Genomic DNA, 22,053 nt, shown 5'->3' with positions numbered 1-22,053 from the left:
TTTTGAGACATTTAGGTAGTTTCTGTTCCTTAGCTATTGTAAATAGTGCTGCAGTAAACCTAGGAGTGCAGGTTTCCTTTCAAATGAGTATTTTTGTATCCTTTGGGTAAATTCCTAGGAGTGGAATTGTTGGGTCATGTTGTAGACCCATTTTTGTATTTTAAGGAACTTCTGATAGTGAGCAGATCTTTTAATGGACTTAACACACACACACACACACACACACATATATATGTGTATGTATGTATATACATATACATATACATATATGTAGTAGTTAGAGTTTATTTGTAAATGGCCTATATGTCACCCAAAAAGTGTAATTCTGCCCCAGACTCTTCTGTTTTTCCACAGTGCACACTCCTGATACTCTTTTTCCATTGTAATTAAAATCCTTCATCATTTGAATCTGAGTTAGCCAGAGACATCATTCTGGATATGCCTGGAATAGGAGACTAAAAGCTGATGGAGCCCTTCCCAAAAGGAGACATTTGAAGCAGGGACATTATCACACTGGTTTTAATGCAGCACCTGAGAACTGCCTCCCAGGTTGAAAGTGACCCTTTCCCAGTAACCAGCCAGAAAACAGCGATCCAGGCCATCAGCTACATTACCATGGCTCATAATCTCCCAGCCAGACAATGCCATGACTCCACAGATACCAGAACTGTGATGTGAGATGCAAGGCTTCCTTGCGTCAGTAGCTGTTCTCCAAGTTGGATAAGCTTAAAGATTCCCTTAGACTGTCCGTGGGGGAGAAGAATTGAGCAAAACATTTGCTGTGAACACAGATAATGATTTCTTACTGATATCATCACTAAGTACCACCCCCATAGTGGTCTCATGTATGCTATGCTGAAAAATCAACAGCCATGAACACACAAAGTAGCCTATTCTAGAATCTTGTGAAAAGTCCCGTTTGAAATATTTTCACCATCTGCTGTATCACCTAGAAGAAATTACATAACCGTCTGAAACTCAGTATCTGTACCTGTAACAGGAAGACAACACTTATTCCCAAGGGTAAGTAAAAGGTTCAATTGGATAATATAAGTAAAAGCATGTCTTGCAGTGGCTGGCACACAGAATTGCTGCCATTATTATTTAAAGTGCTAATACAATGGCAAGAAAATCGTAAAGGTACAATAAATGGTAGCTTTTATTTATGATTGCACTTGTTATTACCCACACACAGGGTCGTGATAATGTTCACTCAAGCCGTCGAGTTGCTGAAGGGTTTCTTTGCCCAGCGTGTTGTATACCTTTAATCAAAGCTGGAACTCAAGAGCTCAAATGTGTCAGTCTCAATGCTTAGGGCAAAATTATTTTAAGCATTTGCAGGCTGTCACTTAAATATCATCTTGTCTTTTGTCCCTGCATCCTGACCTTTGTGCCTGCAGTTTTAATGAAATGTATGCCCATTGCATCAAAATAGATGAAGCAATTATTCTGAAGCATAGCAAGAGACCACTATCAATGAGGCAGTTGAGGGATGTTTTTTGAGCATACAATCTGAAACATAAAATTTTGACAAAAGTCACAAAGGATAACGGCCTTGTTTTAATAACAAAGAAACTAAGACATTAACTGTGAAAGGTCATGCAGCTGGGTTGTGGAGCCAAGGTGAACTAATGCAGATGCCTTTTCTAGACTAAACACTCACCAAAAAGATCCAGGCTATTTGGTTTCATAGTACCAGAGGTAGATCTCAGTTCAGAAAGGATACAAAGGACCCTGAAGTCCCCCTAACACCAAAGAAGTGCAGCTACCCGTGCAAGTGAAGGCAGCTTGGCATCCCCAGCCAATGCTATTTCTTGGAGGGAAGATTTAATTCAATACTATTGAATATAGAATATGTCACTACATGGGATGTGTTCCAGTCTCACTGTAGATAAAGCTTCAGGAAGTTGAGATCTTTGAATATGACCCCCGCCCCCCAACAAAACTGATGAGCTGAGCATACTACTTAAGAAATGGTAACTTAATCTGTCCTGAAGTAACAGGCCCCTGTTATCTCCCCTAATATATCCATTTTCCTAAAGGGCATCTCAGATCCTCAAAATGCTCTTAATTTTAAATTAATAAACAATATCATTCAGACACTTAAAGAACAGCCAAGAGAAAAGAGCAGTGAGGTGGTCGTTACATCGGCCCACTTGTGATGAAGGGTCGCAGCCCAGGAAGGCAGCGAGCTCACCCACACGCTGTGGGGAGGAATCCTCTCAATGGGGCTGGACCCACAATCCCGTGCTGTAAGTCTGGATCAGGAAGAAACCAAAGCATTTCATCAGATATTTTTCCCCATAAGCATTTGTATTTCTAAAAGTTTCCTAATACCTAAATAATTTATTTAATAGTCTCAGAAAATGTATAAACCCATTTTTGTATAAATTTAATATCCACTTCCTCTGCATTTCATAATGTTGGCTAATGATTGGCATGCTTATCTTTCTAGCAGTGTGATTTTATCAGATTTCTGTGGGTCTCTAATTTGTTTTATTTCTGTTGCAAAGAGGTTTTCAGTGGCTATTTCCTATTATCGCTGCCAGGTGACCATCCAGTTGGCATTGTGTACAGACCCATTGTAGTAAAGTAGGTATTCTTTGTTGCCCCATTTTTATCATCAATTTCTGCCTACTTCCATGTTTCTCTTGATTTTTTTTTTCCTTGAAATATTTGCCAGAAGTCACTAGTGTATTTCCTTGTTCTTTGGAATGAATGCACATCTAAAAGCTGGAGAAGCTGCCCAAATTTGTGCACGAATTTAGTGCTGACCACTCCTGGACACTTTGCTTTTCTTTCTGCTTTTGTCTTTGTCACAGCTATCAGTATAATGACATAAACCTTTAGTGCTTATAAAATACGTTCACATTTGTTGTATTATTTGGTCCTTACAGCAGTGCTAAAAAGGAGAATGGTGAGTCCTACATTTACAGAGGAGTGGAAGCTAAGGCTGCGTGTGGCCTGGGCGGCTCACAGGAGCCATACACGCAGGGGTTGGGGTGGAGCCCACGGGCTCCCGCTCAGCACAGGTCTCTTCCGCCCTGGCGTCGCTTCATATGGAGTAAGGAAGACCCACAGTTTGGAAATGAGGCCTGGTCGTGTTATAGGGCACCCCAAATCTGTTCCAGAAAGGGGGAGAGGGACACCCCTGAAGCCCCAAAGCCTGCCTGCTCTAAGTGGGTTCTGCCATCCGCCGCGTCAAGACAAAAGGGATTTTAATACAGTGAATATACAATACGGAACACAAAGAAGATAACTTCTAAATCAAACACCTGAAGTGACCCAACCCCTCGTGGGCAAAAGTCAACCCAAAAGGGATTGGCCCAAAGCAAGGCCTGAAAGCTGCCACAAGACTAAAGCACCTTCTGGCCGGGACCCATGGAAAAGGGTCAAAAACGGCCAGACAAACCTGGGAGGAAAAGAGCAAAATCAAAATCAATGTAAACACTGCCATTGTCACCTCCCTACAGGTTTCTCACCACATCTGCCTTAACCAGTCCAGGGTCAGGAAACAAGCCTGGTTTCTTCCTCACATGGTTGCTGCTCCATGTGGCTTCCTCAGGTCTCCTAGCTCTCCATCCTGCTCCCTTCTCTTCTCTCTCCTCTTCTCTCCTTTTTCTCTGCTCAGCTCCACCCTCCTTCTGGGTGGGGCAGGGAACCTGGAACTTCCCTTTTTCCTAGGGACCACCCTGTTACAGTCCTGCCACTCAGAGTCTCTCCCTCTCATTTTCACCCACTCTGAGAGGGTGAGATCAAGACCTCCGCTTGCAGAGATGGGGAATTCTGCTTTGGATGGAATCTTTCTCCTCTGCCTTTCCAACCTAACTCTCCCGTCAGCACGGAACCAATGCCATGTCATTCTCAAAGACGCTTCAGGCATCACTTCCTTCCAGAAGCCTCTGATTACCTTCTGAAAACTGTACTGTGTAAAAATATCCTCCTGAGGAACACTTCCCTCTGGGTTCTGTGCTTTGATTGTGTCAGTGTCATCTTTTAAAAACAAAAGATTTATTTTATTTATTGATGCATACAAGAATGGGGTCCAGGCCAGAGAGGCAGCCTGGCCCCAAGGCACACACCTTCTTCCCCTGAGGGGGTCATTTAGCTGAATCAAGTTACAGTCCTCCCACCTTTGTCTCTGCCTGGGAGACTCTTCCTCACCACCCCCACCCTGCTCTCCACTAGTGTGGTTTACCCCTCTCTTCATCAATCAGCTCATTACTCAAGTGGCACCTTCTTGACCACCCTCCCACTTAAAATCCCCAGCCCCAGTCATCCCTAGGCCCCTTCCTCGATTTCTACTTCTCTTGAAAACGTATCACTGACATGCACATCTTAACCAATTTTGTTTATAAAAACCTGTCTCCACCCTGAAAAAATACAAATCCTGATAAACTGATTAAACCCAAAGTTTTGAACAAAGACCCAGAAGTTTGACCATGATGGTCTCTGCAAGCTGCTGATTAACTGATCTGTAAACAGAAGGAGCCTGGTTAGACAGAGGATTAGATTCAGTATTTACAACACGGCTTGTTCCTCCCTAAGCCACTGCTTTTACTTAGGGATAGAGATAATATTTTTTCTCAGAGGATTTTGAGATCAGCAGGTCAGATTAGTAATGTTTGTTTCCTTCCTGCCAATAAAAAAAAGCCAGTGGTAAGCCATTGTGGAGTCAATTCTTTGGTGCTTATCAGAAACTCTACAAATGTACTCAGCTTGTAAATACAGGTCAGAGAAAGAAGATTGGAACTTTAAAAGATCTCCTCTTGCCCACCAATGGTACTAGTTTTTTAAAATTTTTGGTTATACATTACATTAAATTACATATTAAATAATTTTTAAATAAATTATTTATTCAACAAATATTCCTGTTAGCATTTAATATGTCCCAGGCATTGTGTTAGATGCTTATTCAGGAATGAGCAAAATAAATACCATCTCTGTCCTTAAGTAGCTTCCAGTCTGGATGGAAGACATATTAAAAAATATGGTGGGGCCAGATAGGTGTCTAGGAAACCTTAGGAAGATCCTCCAGAGACGTGATGTGGTTACGTCAGCTAGCACACGACCCATTGGGACTCATTCTGCTGGCTCAGTGCTATGGCTCTGGGATGTGAAAGGCGTCCAGGGTATCATTAGGGTCGCAATGCTGAACACAACATTCTCGGGTCATAAATGGCACGTGGTCCTGTTCGCAGGCCTGAGCAAGGCCATTTATGTGCTCAGTCATTCTTAACAGCTACTAGCTGCTCACCACCTATGGCTGTGAACAAAATGGGGTGAGCCCCTCCCTTTCCCTGGTGGCCTTTGGTGCCACAGGGCTTCCCCTTCTAGAGTGTGAGCTGCAGGGCTTCGCACCTCTTGCCTAGCAGGGCCTGCTACCCCACCACCTTGCTCAGACTGAGCAAAGCTCACCCCTGCCCAGCACTTGGGGGACAGACTGCTGCAGTCCCCACTGACCAGGGCTGATAGGGCTGGGTGAGCTTGCTGCATTCTGAAGGATCAAAAATAAATCATGCTTCCTACTTCTGTCATTTTCTATATCTAGGCTTAGAAGAAAAAGGAGAAGAATTCGCCAGCATGCTTACAGAACTTCTCTTCGAATTACATGTTGCGGCCACGCCTGACAAACTCAATAAGGTCAGCACCATATGAGTCTGAGTTTTTGTTATGTGAAAAACAAAGGTTTCTGTTGTAAAATTCCAGAGGTCACACCGGAAATGGAAAAACCCCAACCCCCAAGTGGCACTTGGGGGGACCGAAGTCTGAGGTCAGTAATTAGGATCTGAGGAAGCAACATAATGAATGTAATGGTGGCGCGTCGCCACTCAGGGTCAGGCCTGCATTTTAGTTGCAGCTTCGCTAGTAATTACCTTGTGATCTCCAACAAGTCACTTCTTAAAATAGAATTTTCTATCAGAACAGTGGTGATCTTCGCTCAGGGGGATCTTGAGAGGCAGATTCACAAGGGGCTTTTCCATGTCGCATGTCCCCTCCCCTCTTGAGAATGACATGCCAGGCTTGCAGTCAGAACGACAGCAGGTGGACTGTGCCCCCGTCCCTCCCCGAATGCTGTGCTACCTCAAATCTAAGAGCATTGCCTGGAATCGGGAATCTGGGGTCCACAGTGCGTTTTGCCAGTTAATATAGATCTTGCTTTGGAGTTGCTTAATGAGGACACTGGTCATAAGGTAAATTAAAACCATGTTTATTTTTCCCACTCTTTTCCCCCCTTCTTTTTTTTTTTTTTTTTTTTTTAGTGAGCAGTGGTTAGCACAGGCCCTCAATTTTCAGGGTGGATGAGGAAAGGGCAGAATGAGGCAGTGAGGTGGAGAGATGAGGAATTTCTCTATCTGTGATAGAGGTCATGGATTCTGGTGGGTCAGTGACTTGAACACAGTGGGAAATTGGCTCATTCATCTCCATGTGGCACCTGCCACTGCTTGGGGGTGATGGGGGGAGAAGGGGGAGGCTCCCAGGTCCCTGGGCCTATTTACACAGCAGGTAAACCTGTGTCCCTACAGGAGGACACACCAAGGATAGTTCTGTTGGTTTTGTCACCCCAAATCTTGCTGTTAGCTTGTCCTCAACACTCTGACATGCTAAACTTTGACATGTAAGCTTCGGCACACGAACTAAGTTCAGAAACAGCTGTCCTTTGAGCAAACAGCTTAAACTCGAACACTGAAAGCTGGACAAGCCTGCCCTCTCAGCACTCAGGGCTAACCGATGAGCCGGGTTTTCGGCCTGTTCCATTTAGCCATGAATTTTCAGGCCCCAGGTTGCTCAAACGGCACTCCGGGCGGGCTAGGTGGGCTGCGTGCCAGGGCTTCCCAGCAGTGCTTGGCTCGACCCCCGACGGGTGGGAGATCTGGCCTGAACAGCAGAGCACAACCATCCCTCACCCTCCTGTTGATCCTTCCTGAGAGGTGTGAAACATCAAGAGCTTCATGAGTTCTAGCAGATGAGGAGATTTGCTTTAGCAGTGACCCTGCTGGTTTTCTAACCCACATCTGGATATACCAAGGACTGTTACTCTTACCATTGGTTGTTAAAAGTGAAAACTATACTGTCCATCTTTCAAGATGGTGATCATTTTTATTCATATCTGAATAGCATTTTAGAAAGCTTTTTTAAAAGGGCTGAGCCCTGGGCCCTCCCTAGTGGCGCAGCGGGTTAACGTACAGCACTAAGAAGCTTAAGCCATTTCTACATGAGTTCGATCCCCGCCAGCCCCAGAGGGGATCCAAATGGCGCAGCAGCCCTCTCCTGACCCGCCCACTGCTCCCCTCAGCAGTGTACCTCGTCAATCTGCCTGTTCTGCTCCCCACTCTGTCTCTGGTGAACCCTCCGCATCTCTGGCCTGTACCCCACTTCTGTATGAATAAGTAAATAAACCTTAAAAAATAAAAAAGGGCTCAGCTTTACACTGTTTCCTCCATTCCACTCATCCAATTCTGTCCCTTTTTCTTCTGGCAAATTTATGTTCGCCAGAAAGCAACAAGGTGTTTTTTTAAAAAGATTTATTTATTTGTGCATACAAGAACTGGGGTATAGGCCAGAAGTGAGAGGATTCATTAGAGACAGAGTGGGGAGCAGAACAGGGGGATCTACTGAAATACACTGCTGAAGGGAGCAGCAGGTGAGACAGGAGGGGTCTGCTGCGCCATGTGGGTCAGCTCCCTGGCTGGGGATTGAACTAATGCTGCAGTGGCTGGTGATAGCCTGATAGTACTGAGACTTAACCCTGTGCCACCAGGGAGGCCCCAGAGACAAGGTGTTTTTATGGAAGTTAAGGACTTCCATCAACACCCTGGTAGGCTTATGGCATCTTGACCTTAGTCTTGGGGCTGGAATTTCTTGGTTATATTTACACAATAAATGCATGACACTGTGGGGGCCTTGCAGGCCATGAAAAAAGCTCATGACTGGGTAGAAGAAGATCAAACCACAATGTCAGTAGATGTGGCAGAAGAGTCGGAGGAGAAAACTAAGATGGAAGAAAAAGAAAAGATACCTGAACACCCCGAAGAACACAAAAAGGAAGAAAGAGTGAAGACGGTTGAGGTAAAGTTCATTTTAGAGTGGTCACCTATAAAGAGTACTATTATGTCAACTTTTGTTATCAGCCTAATGTTAAGTGAAGAGGCCATTCATTTTCATTTGTAAACTGTCCCACATGATAGAAATATGAGCATTAATGCAATAAACACTGAAATTTCTCTATGCCAAGACAATTCGTGATAACATAGATATTGTAGTTTTTCTCCTTAGCTTTATAATTATAATCTAACAGGAAAAAAATCCCTAAGATCTTTTTTTAGGGTAAATTTCCATCTTCTATGCAAATTTGTAACTATAAAATGTCTTTATGCCCTATAACTAATGAGGTAATTGAAGCTTTTTCAAAAAACTTTCATAGCTGCGGCTTTTATTCTGTAGTTTAATACCTTTATGTATGCGTGATTTATCTCCTGCCTCTGTTCAAAATGAGTTTGCAATAATTTCATTTTACACTGAATTTTAATTTTAGAAAAAGTAACTTTTAAAATGAGGTTACTCCAAAGAGAAATGGGTATTGACGTCTCTTCATTCAGTCTCCCTCCCACACATGCCTACCGAGATGTGCCTGGCTTTGATGGGTTGGGGGTGGGACAGGCATGGGAAGGGGGTGGCTGGGCTGTGAAGGACCCCTGCCAAGTCTCTAGGGCGCAGTGGTGCTTCCATTTCCTCTTAAAAAACTCTTCGATAAACCCATTAACTTTTAGATAAACTTTTTTCAGATTATATTTGTTCCCCTCCCCCCCCATGGATTATATAATTTTTTAAATATCATGGTTTTTTTTTTTTTAAGATTTATTCGTACAGAACTGGGGTACAGGCCAGAGATGTGGAGGGTGAGAGGATTCACCAGGACAGAGTGGAGAGCAGAACAGGCAGATTCACGAAGTACACTGCTGAGGGGAGCAGCAGGGTGGTCAGGAGAGGTCTGCCACGCCATGTGCTCACCTCCGGCTCATGCGGAAGTGGCTTAAGCTTCTTCGTGCTGTGCTTTAACCCGCTGCGCCACCAGGGAGGGCCCTATCATGGGGTTTTTAAAAACATCTGTTAAAATTTTGGAGGTCATGGATGAGTTTATGGACTTGATGTGGTAATGGAGTCCAGGGACATACTTATGCCCAGAGTTACCAAGTTGGGTACATTACCTATGTTCATTATGTATGTTCAGCTTTTTGTACGTTAGTCATACCTCAATCAAGTTGTTGACAATAGTTTTTAAGCATCTGTTTGGTGAGCAATTTACTTACCTGCATGTATTTCTTTAGGATATCTGCATGCTATCCATTGAAAGTCTGGCAGAAGTCACAGCACGCTGTATAGAACAGCTTCATAAAGTAGCTGAATTAATTCTTCATGGACAAGAAGAAGAAAAATCAGCTCAGGATCGAGCAAAAGTTCTGATAAAGTAATTGCTACCAAAAATTTAAGCTTTAAATCAACTAATTCCGTTGTTCTATGACATCTTAAGAAATAAGAACTCTTCTAAGAACTTAACCATGTTAGTAAGAAAAATATTCATTAACTAGACATTCCAGGAATTATTTATGAAGGGATTTAAGGGAAGACATACTAAATCATTTAGAGCTAACTGATTTTGGGGGGTAATTACATTTTCAATATACTGCATGAACAGAGAAAGGTCACCTTAATACAACTTGTCAGTTGACGTCACAAAAATAAGCAAACGCCTCCCATCTCACCCCGGCCCCATTGTTCTAGAGACTTGCACTAGCTCTGCATATTCTGAATTCAAGGTATAATGGTTGCCGCTGTAAGCTTGCACACATATTACATGTGTGTGCATATGTCCTGTCACATGTTCTTCAATAGATAGGACTTATTATAAGTTTATCTAGTGAAAAATGTGTATATATGTAACTTAATATACATGAAGGTAGTTATTCTGGAGTTTTCATTAAGATAGCTGACATAAAGCTGAAAAATAGACCATTAACTTTTATTTGCCTAATGTATGTTATGATGCAGAAAACCACACAAGCCCAAATACCCTCTCATTGTTACATAGATGTAGGAACCCCTAAGGTCACTATGAGAATTACATCTGTGCACACATACAAGAGTACTTAACAGAGACCTCAGTAAATGTGCATTATTATTAAAAAATGATTAAGAACTGGAGCAAAGCCACTTGGCAGGTAGCCTATACGCCTCCCTATATATGTGAAGCCCAAGCCTGGTATTTTCCTGCATGCGCTTCTGATTCTAAAAAGAGATAGTGTGAGCTCAATGATTATTCTCTAATTAAGCATGCAGAAAAAGGATTAATTTAAACTGATTGTGAATCACAGAAGAATGCTGAAGAAAACATTTCTATGGAGCATCTTCAAACTTGTGTTCTGTTCCTTTCCATGAATATTTTATAGAAAGTAGTCATTGTCTTGACAGTTAAATCATTGTATATTATTGAAAACTTCTTTTTTCCTCACTTACAGATTAACTACTGCAATGTGCAATGAAGTACTCTCATTATCAAAGAAGTTTATGAATTCTTTAACCACTGCTGGGGTAAGATGATAAGATTGATTGCTTTTTCACCCTTTTTTTTTTTAATTGAAATAATGTTGCCTAAGATGTGTTGGTATTTTGGAAGCATGGATCCCCACTTCAGATACAGTTATGATAGTGCACCCCCCACCAAATCACCATGGTGCACCCAAGAGCCCATTGTGCTGGCCTCGCTTTGTTCTCATCCCTCATCCCTCCCCCATCTTGATGTTTCCCTGCAAGTCAGCTTTCAAGGGTTAGTTTGTAAGCTTTTCTTCAGCTGACCCTGAGTTTGGTTTCACTATATTCCACATGTAAGTGACACCACCTAATGTCTATCTTTCTCTTTCTGACTTTCTTCACTTAGCATGATTCCTTCCAGCCCAATCCATATAGCCACAAATGGCATGAGTTTATCTTTTTTATGACAGAGTAATATTCTGTATATATACCATCTCATCTGATCTACTCATCTGTTCTGGGGCACTTAGATTGTTTCCAATTTTTACCTCTTTAATGACGATAGGTCTGTCTGGTGCTGTGAGGAGCAATTTAGAAGCTGCAAGGCCTTTTTTGATAACTCTACACACAGAAATTCTACTGTGATGTTTACAGTGTTGGGGCCAAGAGTACCTTTCCTAACTGCTGGCAAGTTAAAGATGCATCCGACTGGCTTCTAGCCCTGGCTCTACTACTTCAGAGATATGGGCACTGGGTAGTTTTCAACCTCTCTAAGGCTCATTTTCATTACTTGTTAAAAAAGTGTCAAATGCAGATACCTTCTATTAATACCTGCTATTAATATATAATTTAAGAATCTCTATTAAGATGAATTAACTTTGAATAATCGCCTTCCTGTTGCCCTCAAAACCATTTTAATAAGTCACACAAGATAAAGAACACTCTTTGCTTTATTATTACACTTCAGATTTAATCAAAAGACAGAAATTACCAGTTGGCCTAAGTGTTTCTGTTCTTCAGGTAACAATTCAGCATTCATGTGAATGTGTGATATCTGGTTATTTTCTTTTAGATATTTTGTGTAATCTCATCTTAGTGGGATCACTGAAGATAAATGGAACATAGTCCTTTTTTTTATATATATAAGAACTGGGGACAGGCCACATGTGCAGGGGGTGAGAGCATTCCCCAGAGACAGAGTGGGGAGCAGAACAGGCAGATTGACTGAAATACACTGCTGAGAGGAGCAGTGGGTGGGACAGGTGAGGTCTGCCACGCCATGTGGGTCAGCTCCCTGGCCAGGGGTCAAACTCATGCTGCAGTGACTGTGGATAGCTTCACAGTGTTGCCCTCTAACCCCTTGCGATACCAGGGAGGCCCTGGAACATATTCTTTTTAGACTTTTTGCTTTTTTTATACAGCCCTGGATACAAGGGAAGATGATTCTGAAGCAGCAAGTTGCATCTCCTGTTTTAAATTTGTGTTTTTTGGTTGTGTATGTATTTATCTCCTAGAGCTGCTATAACAACTAATACAAACTGCGTGGTTTAAATAAAAGAAATGTATTGTCTCATCTTCTGGAGTCTGAAATCAAGGTGTCGGCAGAGATTCCTAAGAAGCCTCTAGGGGAGGGTCCAGGCCCTGGCGGCCCCCAACAGGCAGGGTTGATGGAGTCTCTTTCTCCATCTTCACCTTGTCCTGCCTTTGTGAATGTCTGTGTCCAAATTTTCCTCTTGTAACAAAGACAACAGTCATAATGAATGAGGGTATGATCAAAATGAACTTATCTTAAAACCAATTACATTTGCAATGACCCTATCTCCAAAATAAGTCACATTCTGTACTAGAAGTTAGTATTTCAACATCCCTTTTAGGGAGCCAACACAATGCAACTCATAACAGGAACAAACAGAAACAAGCTCTAAATCATTTAGAAAGAAGCAGGATTTTTCTCAAAAATTTATATATTTTTAAGATTGAGTTATTTGTGCATACAGAACTGGGGGTTAGGCCAGAGGTGCAGGGGCAGTGAGAGGGTTCACCAGAGACAGAGTGGGGAGCAGAACAGGCAGATTGATGAAGTACACTGCTGAGGGGAGCAGCGGGCGGGTCAGGAGAGTTTTGCCGCGCCATGTGGGTCAGCTCCCTGGCCAAGGATCGAACTGGTACTGAAGCAGCTGCGGCCAGCTTCATAGTGCTGGGCTTTAACCTGTTGCTCTACCAAGGCGGGCCCTCTCGAGTTTTTTAAATTTGTCAGTCATTTACATGACTAAGTAGTTTGGGGGATATACTTTCACACCTCTCACCCTCTCTCAAAGCTGCCTCCTAATGCCCTTTCCCCTTCTAGCTCCTCTCCCCTCCTTCTCTCTGCTCCCCACCATCCCTGCGTTCCTGATAAGCAGTATATTCAGAATCTACAATTAATTTTGCTGTGCTTCGCCAGTTTTTTTTCTTTGGTTATTTATATTCCACAAATAAGTGAAACCATCTGGCATCTGTCTTTCAATTTCATTTTCTTTCACATTTGATGTAAAAAATCAGCTTCTGACTTATGTCACTTCGCATCATCACCTGCAGGTCCATCCTTATTGTCCCAAAGGCATTATTTCACCTTTTTTACTAGTTGAGTAGTACTGCTGCATTGAGTCTGTATCCCACAATTTCTTTATCTCTTCATCTAGCATTGGACACTTAGGCTGATACTGTGTCTGTGCTATTATGAATAATGTTTCTTTTAATACAGGAATGCATAAATCTTTTCATATTAGTGTTCTCATGTTCTTTGGATAAACATTTTGGACAAATATTTAGTGGTTTTTCTGGCTTTGATATATAGTGTTTACTGTTTTTTAAATTGTTTAAATATTTATTTATTTTATTTTGTAGAAGAATTGAAGTACAGGCCAGAAGTACCAGGGTGAGAGGATTCACCAGAGATTGAGTGGGGAGCAGAACAGGTGGATGTACTGAAATCCATTATTAAGGGGAGCAGTAGTCAAGACAGGTGAGGTCTGCTGAGGGTCAGCTCCCTGGCCAGGGATTAAACTCCAGCTGCAGAGATGATAGTGCTGAGACAACTGTAGGCCACAAGGGAGACCCAATATTTACTCCTTTTTAAGGTATCTCCATACTATTTTCCATAGAGGCTGCACCAAATCTTATGGATATAAAGGACAGTGGAGGAAAGTAAGCACTTTCCTATTAAAGTGACTCAGCTTTACCAATTCCCAGACCTCTTTGTCTCTTCATTCAAGTTTCTGGGAAGAGGTTTGAAAGGCTCATCAGTGAGAATCAGATATCCAACCTGATCGTTCTCCACAGTGATTGGAAAGGGGTCACATCATGTAGACCTACCTGACTGCTAGGGTGCCCCTCCCTTCCCCCCCCCCTACCTCCCGCCCCCCACCCCCCAGCCAAAGGCAGTTCTTAAAAGAAATGGAAATGATTCTGGATCTGCCTGTCCAAGATACATGTGCCTGGCACTTCCGTAAATGACTCATCTAATGGGAGGAAGATACATTTCACCTTTTTGTTCAGTTGTCAAAGAGTCTGGTTTGCTTCTGCTATTTTGTGAAACATCCAATGTTATCCCTTCAGCAGTAGAGTTTCACAGTGTGCAGGAGAGTGAAGGCGGAGGTGGAGTTTGTTGACACAATAGGCCCCATTAAATGCATTGTTTTCAGTGTTGTTCAAGGGAACTTGCCTATGGACTGAGGTGTTAGCTATCAGGCTCCCAGACACTGTTAATCAGGGTGGAGTGGTCGGAGTGACCCAGCTTCCCCAGATCCCCAGTAACCCTCTGCTCACTCTGTCCACACAGTTCACTGGGAGAGGAAATTGAGGCCCAGAACTGACCCCCACAGGGTCTCAGTCAGTCTCGATTCCCAGTGGGGTGACCATTGGACGCTCCAGCTAGTCAGCTCCTCAGCTCCCTGTGGAGATGTATGTGTCTGCTCATGTGTGTGTTTATGTCATATGATTCGTGTTCATTTTCTTTTATATTTGCGGTAAAGCTCACGGTATTGCTGTCCATCCCTTTTTGAAATGTTGTGCTAGATCCAATTCAATGCTTCTCAAACCTTGATGTGTGCGCATGTCGCTCAGAGAACTTGTTGGAATGCAGATTCTGACTTGGTGAGTCTGCGAGATGATTCTGCATTTCTAACAAATTTCCAGGTGACAACAATTCTCTGGATCCACAGTCTGCATTTTGAGTAGCAAAGCTGTAGCAGATGGGAGTGTAGTGAATTAGATATACATATGTATAATCTATCCATATACACACTACACAGACACATCATTCATACGTGTGTACAAATGTTTGGGAACGAAAAATCAAGAGGACCCACATTAGCATTTTTGGACAAAGCAAAGCTAAATCTAAGGAGAGTTTACTGAAAAGTGGTCTCAGCACAACAATGCCCTTCATCTTGTGCCGTGATGAATCATTTACATCAAGTCGTTGTTTCTGTCCCCTAAAACAGCCATTATTCATAACTTGAAGTTAATGAGTGTCTATTGCTCTCCAGACTCTATTTAAATTGCCTACACATCTCATTGATTCTGAAAACCAATGTCATGTTATTGTTCTCATTTTGATTATATTTTAGAGGTTTATTGATAATCAAATAAACATGAAAGCAAATACCATAATGGATTTCCATGTTACTTACTAAAATGACTGGGTTTTTAAAAAGGTTTTTCCCAAGACTCCATTATGGTTTCCCCAATAAAACATTACTTTGACCTCAGTGATGTCAACAAAGGGGGTTTCTTTGAATGGATAGATTTCATTTATAGACTTGTGTTTACCATAAAGTCTTCTGGGCATAGTGCGGGAAACCAGTCTATTAAAGTTGCCCTTTCTCTTTCCAGTGCCTTTAATTATTTATTGTCTAAGAGTACATAGGACATTATAGATAATATAATTGATTGATAGACCAATAGTGGAAATAGTGATGATGATGCTAATGCAGCCTCTCACTCTTTGACCACCTACTTTATATCAGATTCCATTCTGTGTTTGACATATATTCCTGTTTTGCAAACAAGGAACTCTACAGATCTGTTGGCAGCTTAAACTTAAGTGTGTTTTAATTCTGCTGCTGATCTAGAGACACAGTATGACCATGTACTCATGTTTACATTTAAAATAAGAAAAAAGACTACTTACAGATCAGAACTAGAACTAGGGTAGGTGAAGATAGTACATATTTTAATCACCCACAGAAAAACACAAACAACCTCGGGCATCTATCTAGACAGATATTTTAAGACAAATTTCAAATATTAATTACTTTTTATTGTAGTAAAATATATAAAATGTTAAATTTACCATTTTAACCATCTTGAGCAGTTTGCTTTTGCAGTGTTTATTTTTGCCTTTGTTTTCCATGCTGCAGAAGACACAAAGACTTATATCAGTGAGCGTACCGTCTGTTTTCCTCTATATGTTTTATGGTCTCAGGTCTTATATTCAAGTTTTTCATCCATTTTGAATTAATTTTTGTGAATAGTGTAAGATAGTGGTCAAAACTAGGTAAGCTTTAATTTAAAAGATTTGATTTTAAATTTCTAGGTATGTGACCTGAACAAATTAATCTGTTCCTACCCTCCTTCTTCCCTCCTATGATTTCCGTCCAAATTAAATGAGATCATATAGAGTAAGCACCAAATACAACATCTGGTCTACAGTAAGAGTGTCAAGTAAGAGCATCAGTTCTCCTTTTTTGCAATGAAAAACAGCTAATTCAAGTTGCTAAGATATTTTATAGTAAGACAACCTTGCTTACACCCAGAGTCTGGACATTCAAAAAGGATCTGCATGTAGATTCTCATTACAGTAATTGCTTTGCTTTTCCTGGGGCACCTTTCAAAATAACCACTGAGAGTTGAGCCCAGGAAAAGATAGTGACCATTGCCCCTCCCACCTTTTAGTAATAAGAGTTTGCTACTCTGCTGTCTCTTTCCTGCTTGTGACTGGGACAGGGGACGACTCTTCCCGTGGCTCATCTGTGCCCCACCGCTTCCATTTCTGGTATCTGTAAGGAATAAATCTTGTGACTCAACTTCTTTTATGAGAGTGTGTTGAAACTGCCTTGAATCACAACAGCCTCGGGTTTCACTTCCTCGAAGTGGGAATGCCAATGCTACATCTTCTGACCATATGTGGTGGTCGTCTCCCTCATTTTGAAGGTCAAGATTACTTAGCATACTAGCTGTGGATCCCTCAACACAATCCCCTTCCCCTCCAGGAGATTCCTCTACAAAGCTGGCATGTCATATTTTATGTAGCAAGTCTTGTAGTTTGTGCATCTAATCTGTCAATTTCATCCTTTTGATCCACAGGCCGACAAGAAGGCGGAGGTCCTTAACCCCATGATCGATAGAGTATTGTTAGAGGTAAGTGGACCCTGAAGAGAACATGCTACTGAATCAAAACAAATGTTACCACTATATTTTGTTGGTTTTTGTTTGTTTGTTCGTTTTTTTTTTGTCTTTCAGGCATCAGGTCTTATTGCAATTCTAAATGTTATCATCAATAGTCTTTTTTTTTTAATAGATTTGTGTAGCTCAAACAGCTATAAACCCTTGGGTGAAAGAACAACATTTAATGTTCAAGAATTTCTGATTATAAAGACAAATGCTATGTAGACACATTATTTTTGTCACTGTTTCAAACTGCCACCATGACACCAGATTTAATACCATGATTATTGGCTGCAGTCAGGGATTCTTCTCAATAGTGATTTTCGTAAAGATGGGCACTTGTCTCCATTCACACTAACCTTTGCATTATCTGGTCTAAACTCCAGATTGAAAAAATTGACAGGTAGGGTGTTTAGCCTCTACTCTCTCTGTGACCAGAGGACACATCTCTGTGGCCTCTCACTCCATGGCCTCTCCTCACCTTAGGACTTGGTGGACCCCATGCTGCCATGACTCTGCCAGAAGCAGGATAAGAAAGAAGACTCAAGAAGCATCCCCATGCTTGAGTCATAGTCACTGTGTTCCACCAGTAGATGGGAGAGGAAAACTCTTCCATTAGGGACTAGACTCTTAAGAAGCGAACACATCTGTAGCCAAAGTATTACCCAGGGTGTTAACAAATTATGTGTGAACATGGGTAATGCCCATCCAGTAGTTTCCTTCTGTCTGAAGTAGCTGTCAATTGCAAAACTTGGAAATGACCAAACTTCCATGTTAGAGAGGGTTGTCTATAAATTTATGGCAGTATTTCTAGGAGGTGTGCCTTACCATTAAGAAAACAACAGAGGTACAGTAGTTACGGTAATAACTGGTAGTCCCCAGTGTGATTGTTTAGGGTGTAGCCACATAGTAGGGTGAAGTTGACCAGAAGGACAAGGAGCTTAGGGGAAAGACCTAGGGAACAGCAAAAGCTAAGAAGAAATCGGAGGCAGAATAAGAAACAAAACCAATATCTTCTGTGGCTGCCCAGAAGGGCTTTAGCAGAGAAGTTACCGAAGTCTTGAAGAATATGAGGCCAGACACTCACACATTCTCCCAGCAGTTCTCTTCAACTTTGCATGGCCCCTCTGGCCCCTCTGTCGAATACAGTCTGCTAGGGCAGCACAGAACACGAACAGCAGTGTTAAATGTCTGAACCAAGCCAGAGGAGCCATTGTGCATGGATTTGCCATGAATAATTATACAATAATACCTCAGTTAGCCTGATGGAGACCCTTCTTGCTTTTTGGTCTCAAGATTTGTCCATCGATAGGTCCAGACAAGCTAGAGCCTCTTCATACCCTGTGTTACTTCGGGGCAGTTGGTCGATCTAGGAAGAGGGTGGGCAACACTGGACATGTTGGGGCCTGAGTATACACGAGTGTGCAGTCTAAAAAGCCTTTAAGAGGACACCCCTCATTCTGAGTGAATTCCTTTCTCAGTGAGCAGTGATCATTTAGAGCTGGACATACTCAATCCAAGGGAGTCTGTTTACATTTGCTTTAATCAACAACATTACAAGAAGAATGCAGTAAACTGTGTAAGATGTGGGGAGAGAGACCATTAAAAAGTTGGAAAACTTTTGTCAGGATTGAACTTTGAAAGTTGGGTGATTATTTTTCCGTGTCTGCCCCTCAACTTCTCATTGCCCACGTGTGCCCTCTCCTAGGGCTGCAACAGCACCACCTACGTGCAGGATGCCTTGCAGCTGCTGCTGCCTGTTCTGCAGGTCTCACACCTCCGGACCAGCTGCTCGGGAGCACAGCCGTGACCTGGCCAGACTCCGTGGCGCGAAGGAGCTGCGGGCCTTGCTTTGGCACCTGCCATTTAAGGGGCTGTTTTTACCTGCCGATGCCCACTGATGACACTACCGCAATTTGCACAGACAAGTACAGAGAATCCAAGTGTAAAGAGAGGATCATTACTGTTCATGTATATGGTTGTTTTACAGATAACTGTTTTCTTTGTGCTAATTTAAACCTACACAATTTTGTATTGATTACCTGTTAACTGAAATTCATTCACAAATATCCCCTTCCATTTTCATGGTCAGGCACACTCTATTTAGGAATTCATGGGCAGAACCTGAACATTTTTTTAATCCGTTAAATGTCCACCTTACATCGCCCATCCTTATAGTAATACTTTAAATCAGTTGTCATGGATATGTAGATTCACAGATCATGGTAAAAGAGACCTAAGCTATTCTTTTCAGTCATTCATTCTCAAAATGAGCATTCTTTGAGCACCTAGTGAATGCTCACGTTAGAGAAACATGGTCTCACATGTTAGTAGAGACAGACATTCTGAAAGTATTTATAATAATTCTTAATATGCTTGAAAATATTAATAAAGTTTCTAAACCTTAAAAAATATGGATGATTGGATAACTTTGGTGGGTTTTTCAATATTCTGCTCTTCGATTTTTCGTATTTTCTATACTCCTTAAACTTTTCATCCCAAATTTACATACAGAGTGAAAATACATATGAAAAGTGGTACTAAAAAGTATTTTGTCTAAAATTCTAATGCCCAAAAGTACGTGGCTAGCATAATTACAAAGCTTGGGAGTATTCAAATAGAAAAGTAAAGGGGTGTCACCAGAGACCCCTGGACTGCACTTTCTTTAGTGTGCATTTTTAAAGTTGAATCAAGCTGCTCTGTGAATCCACAGATAACCCCTGCTGGTCACACATACTATCATTGCTTCTAAAGACCCGAACATACCAATGTGTGGGTTGGTGTGTGTGTTATATTGATCCTTTAGTGGCACAGAAAAGACCCTGTGTCCTGGAGAGGCACGGCCGGTGTGTTCCTCTCCTGAGCTCTGCAGAGGCTTCCAGGTGAGGGCACTGTGAAGGCTTCTAGTTCAGAGCCCCAGGACCTCCCTGGCTCTCTGGCACATGTCTTACCCAGTTGCACCCCAAAGCAGATAAAATCTGTATCTTTTCAAAGATGAAAGCCCCTTTCCTTTGCTTTTATTCCTCTGCTATAGCCCACTGCCTTTATTCCATACATGCAAAGGAGGGACATTTAAATACCATCCTACTTCTTATTAGCATTTCACTTGTCTACATCCTTCATTTGTGTATCTCCTGAAACAGCCAAGTAGAAACCGTAAGAACAATTTATTTATACTCTGGAAAAAAAATTCTCTGAGGAATCAATTAAAGATGCTGTTTTTCTACTTGCTTTTGGATTGCCTGAAATGTTTCTGTGATTAAGTCTAGAGGACAATTAACTGATGAAAATGTTGCCTTTACCTATTTATAAATTTTATACTGTTTTAGAGAGCAGAGGAAAGAACTTAGATTTACAATTTCTTCACATCATATCTGTAGCACTAGATGGATTTATAGATGTTAACTGAAATGTACAGAAAGAAACAAATATTTTCAAAGGAGCTACATTCCCAGATTTGATTTAAATTTAAGCCATTTAATAGACAGCATAATTTTTAATCTTAAAAGAAAACAGAAATCTGGGCCTCCCCAGTGGTGCAAAGGGTTAAGTCTCAGACTATGAAGACTATCCCCAACCACTGCAGTATGAGATCCTGGGGTTGCCAGGAAGCTGACCCCACATGGCGCAGCAGACCTCTCCTGTCTCACCTGCTGCTCCCCTCAACAGTATGTTTCAGAACATCTGCCTGTTCCGCTCCCCACTCTGTTCCTGGTGAATCTCCCCTTCTCCACCTCCCACACCTCTAGCCTGCACCCCAGGTCTTGTATGCATAAATAAAATAAATCTTCTTTAAAAATGGAAACGGAAATCTGGTCCCCAAAAAATAATAATAAAGGATATAATTATTCTTCAAAAAGTGATTGACATTATTTCCATTGTATTTACATATCTTCAAATGGAAGGTTGCTGGTGGAAATACAGGCTGAGAGATGATTCCTGGGGCTTAGTTTCATGGTCTATGAATTATGTTATTTGAGAGAGAATAAACACTGAAAATATATCCACCCTTCAGAATTACTTTCTTTCAATACTGCCTTTCACCACCACTTTTAAATAATTGCTTCCTTGCTTTGCTTTAAAACCTGGCAAAGCACAGATCCAGATCTGGGCAAATGTCAATCAGTTCCTGAATGAATGATTTAGCAGGCTTTGGAAATTTTATCCTTTACATAAATTGGGTTCATTTCACTCTAGGCAATTACCCTGAGCAAGGTTTTTTCTTACATCACATGCAAAATAAGTCCTAGTCTAAATAATGAATGTAGTTCTGTGCCTTATTAAGCAAAAACATCAAAAGCATATTTCAAATTCAAAGCAAAATGTGTCCAAGAAAAATTACTTTTGGTATTGATACATACAGCTCTAAAGGGCAAAATTGAGCCTCAATGCTTAACAAAGAGACTAAGCTAAATATGCCATCCCACTGAGAACAGAAGGCTCTTCTCTCCGGGTCTCACATCAGGCTGCATGAGGCTTATGGCTAAGTGAGCGATGTGACAAACCAAGGTCAAGGCAGGGTGAGCACCATCCTCAGTGGCAGAGCCCAGGGGATGAAGAAGCCCCAGCACTGGGCAGGCTAAAGAGAGATGCTAACGAGAGGATCACGATCTGAACCCAGAAAGGAACAGGCTGACCAGGCTTCGCAGACGACATCATCTGCTCCCAGGTGCACCAACAGCCAGAACAGCATCTTGTGTGCAAGTTAGCATGCTGCCCTGGAGTCAGACACAGAAGCAGGCACAGCCAGTCCGAGCATTCCCAGAGTGGCAATGCAGTGAGAATACCTCAGGGAAGAAATGTGGAAATAAACATTTTTTCCTCTTTCCTAAAAATAAACACATATATAGACTATATATGCAACAACATATAGTGTATAATACTACAGAAATATACACTATGCTATAAAACACTATTCTATATTGTATGTATATAAAATATTATTTTATAAATATATACAATAGGGCCCTCCCTGGCGACACAATGAGTTAAAGCACAGCACTACAAAGCCGGCTGCAGCCGCTTCACCACAAGTTCAATTCCCAGCCCCGAAGGTGATCTACATGGAGGACAGACCTCTCCTAACCCGCCCGC

The 22,053-nt window shown here is 41.8% G+C and overlaps 1 protein-coding gene across 2 annotated transcripts in view; it reads left to right on the top strand.

Moving 5' to 3' along the window:
* FAM114A1 (family with sequence similarity 114, member A1) overlaps nucleotides 1-20,425 on the top strand; it is a 58,199-nt gene extending 37,774 nt beyond the window's left edge. For both annotated transcript variants that reach the window (XM_012723985.1, XM_012723984.1), the window contains exons 9-14: nucleotides 5,552-5,643; nucleotides 7,912-8,070; nucleotides 9,330-9,469; nucleotides 10,518-10,590; nucleotides 16,879-16,932; nucleotides 18,668-20,425. In XM_012723985.1, coding sequence (XP_012579439.1) covers nucleotides 5,552-5,643; nucleotides 7,912-8,070; nucleotides 9,330-9,469; nucleotides 10,518-10,590; nucleotides 16,879-16,932; nucleotides 18,668-18,769 — 620 coding nt within the window. In that variant the 3' untranslated portion in view covers nucleotides 18,770-20,425. The remainder of the gene's footprint in view (nucleotides 1-5,551; nucleotides 5,644-7,911; nucleotides 8,071-9,329; nucleotides 9,470-10,517; nucleotides 10,591-16,878; nucleotides 16,933-18,667) is intronic.
* Nucleotides 20,426-22,053: the final 1,628 nt, after the last annotated feature.

Source organism: Condylura cristata, unplaced genomic scaffold (genome assembly GCF_000260355.1).
Source record: "Condylura cristata isolate star-nosed mole 26May11 unplaced genomic scaffold, ConCri1.0 scaffold00012, whole genome shotgun sequence".
Lineage (NCBI taxonomy): Eukaryota > Metazoa > Chordata > Mammalia > Eulipotyphla > Talpidae > Condylura > Condylura cristata.
This window is presented reverse-complemented; position numbering and strand designations above follow the sequence as displayed.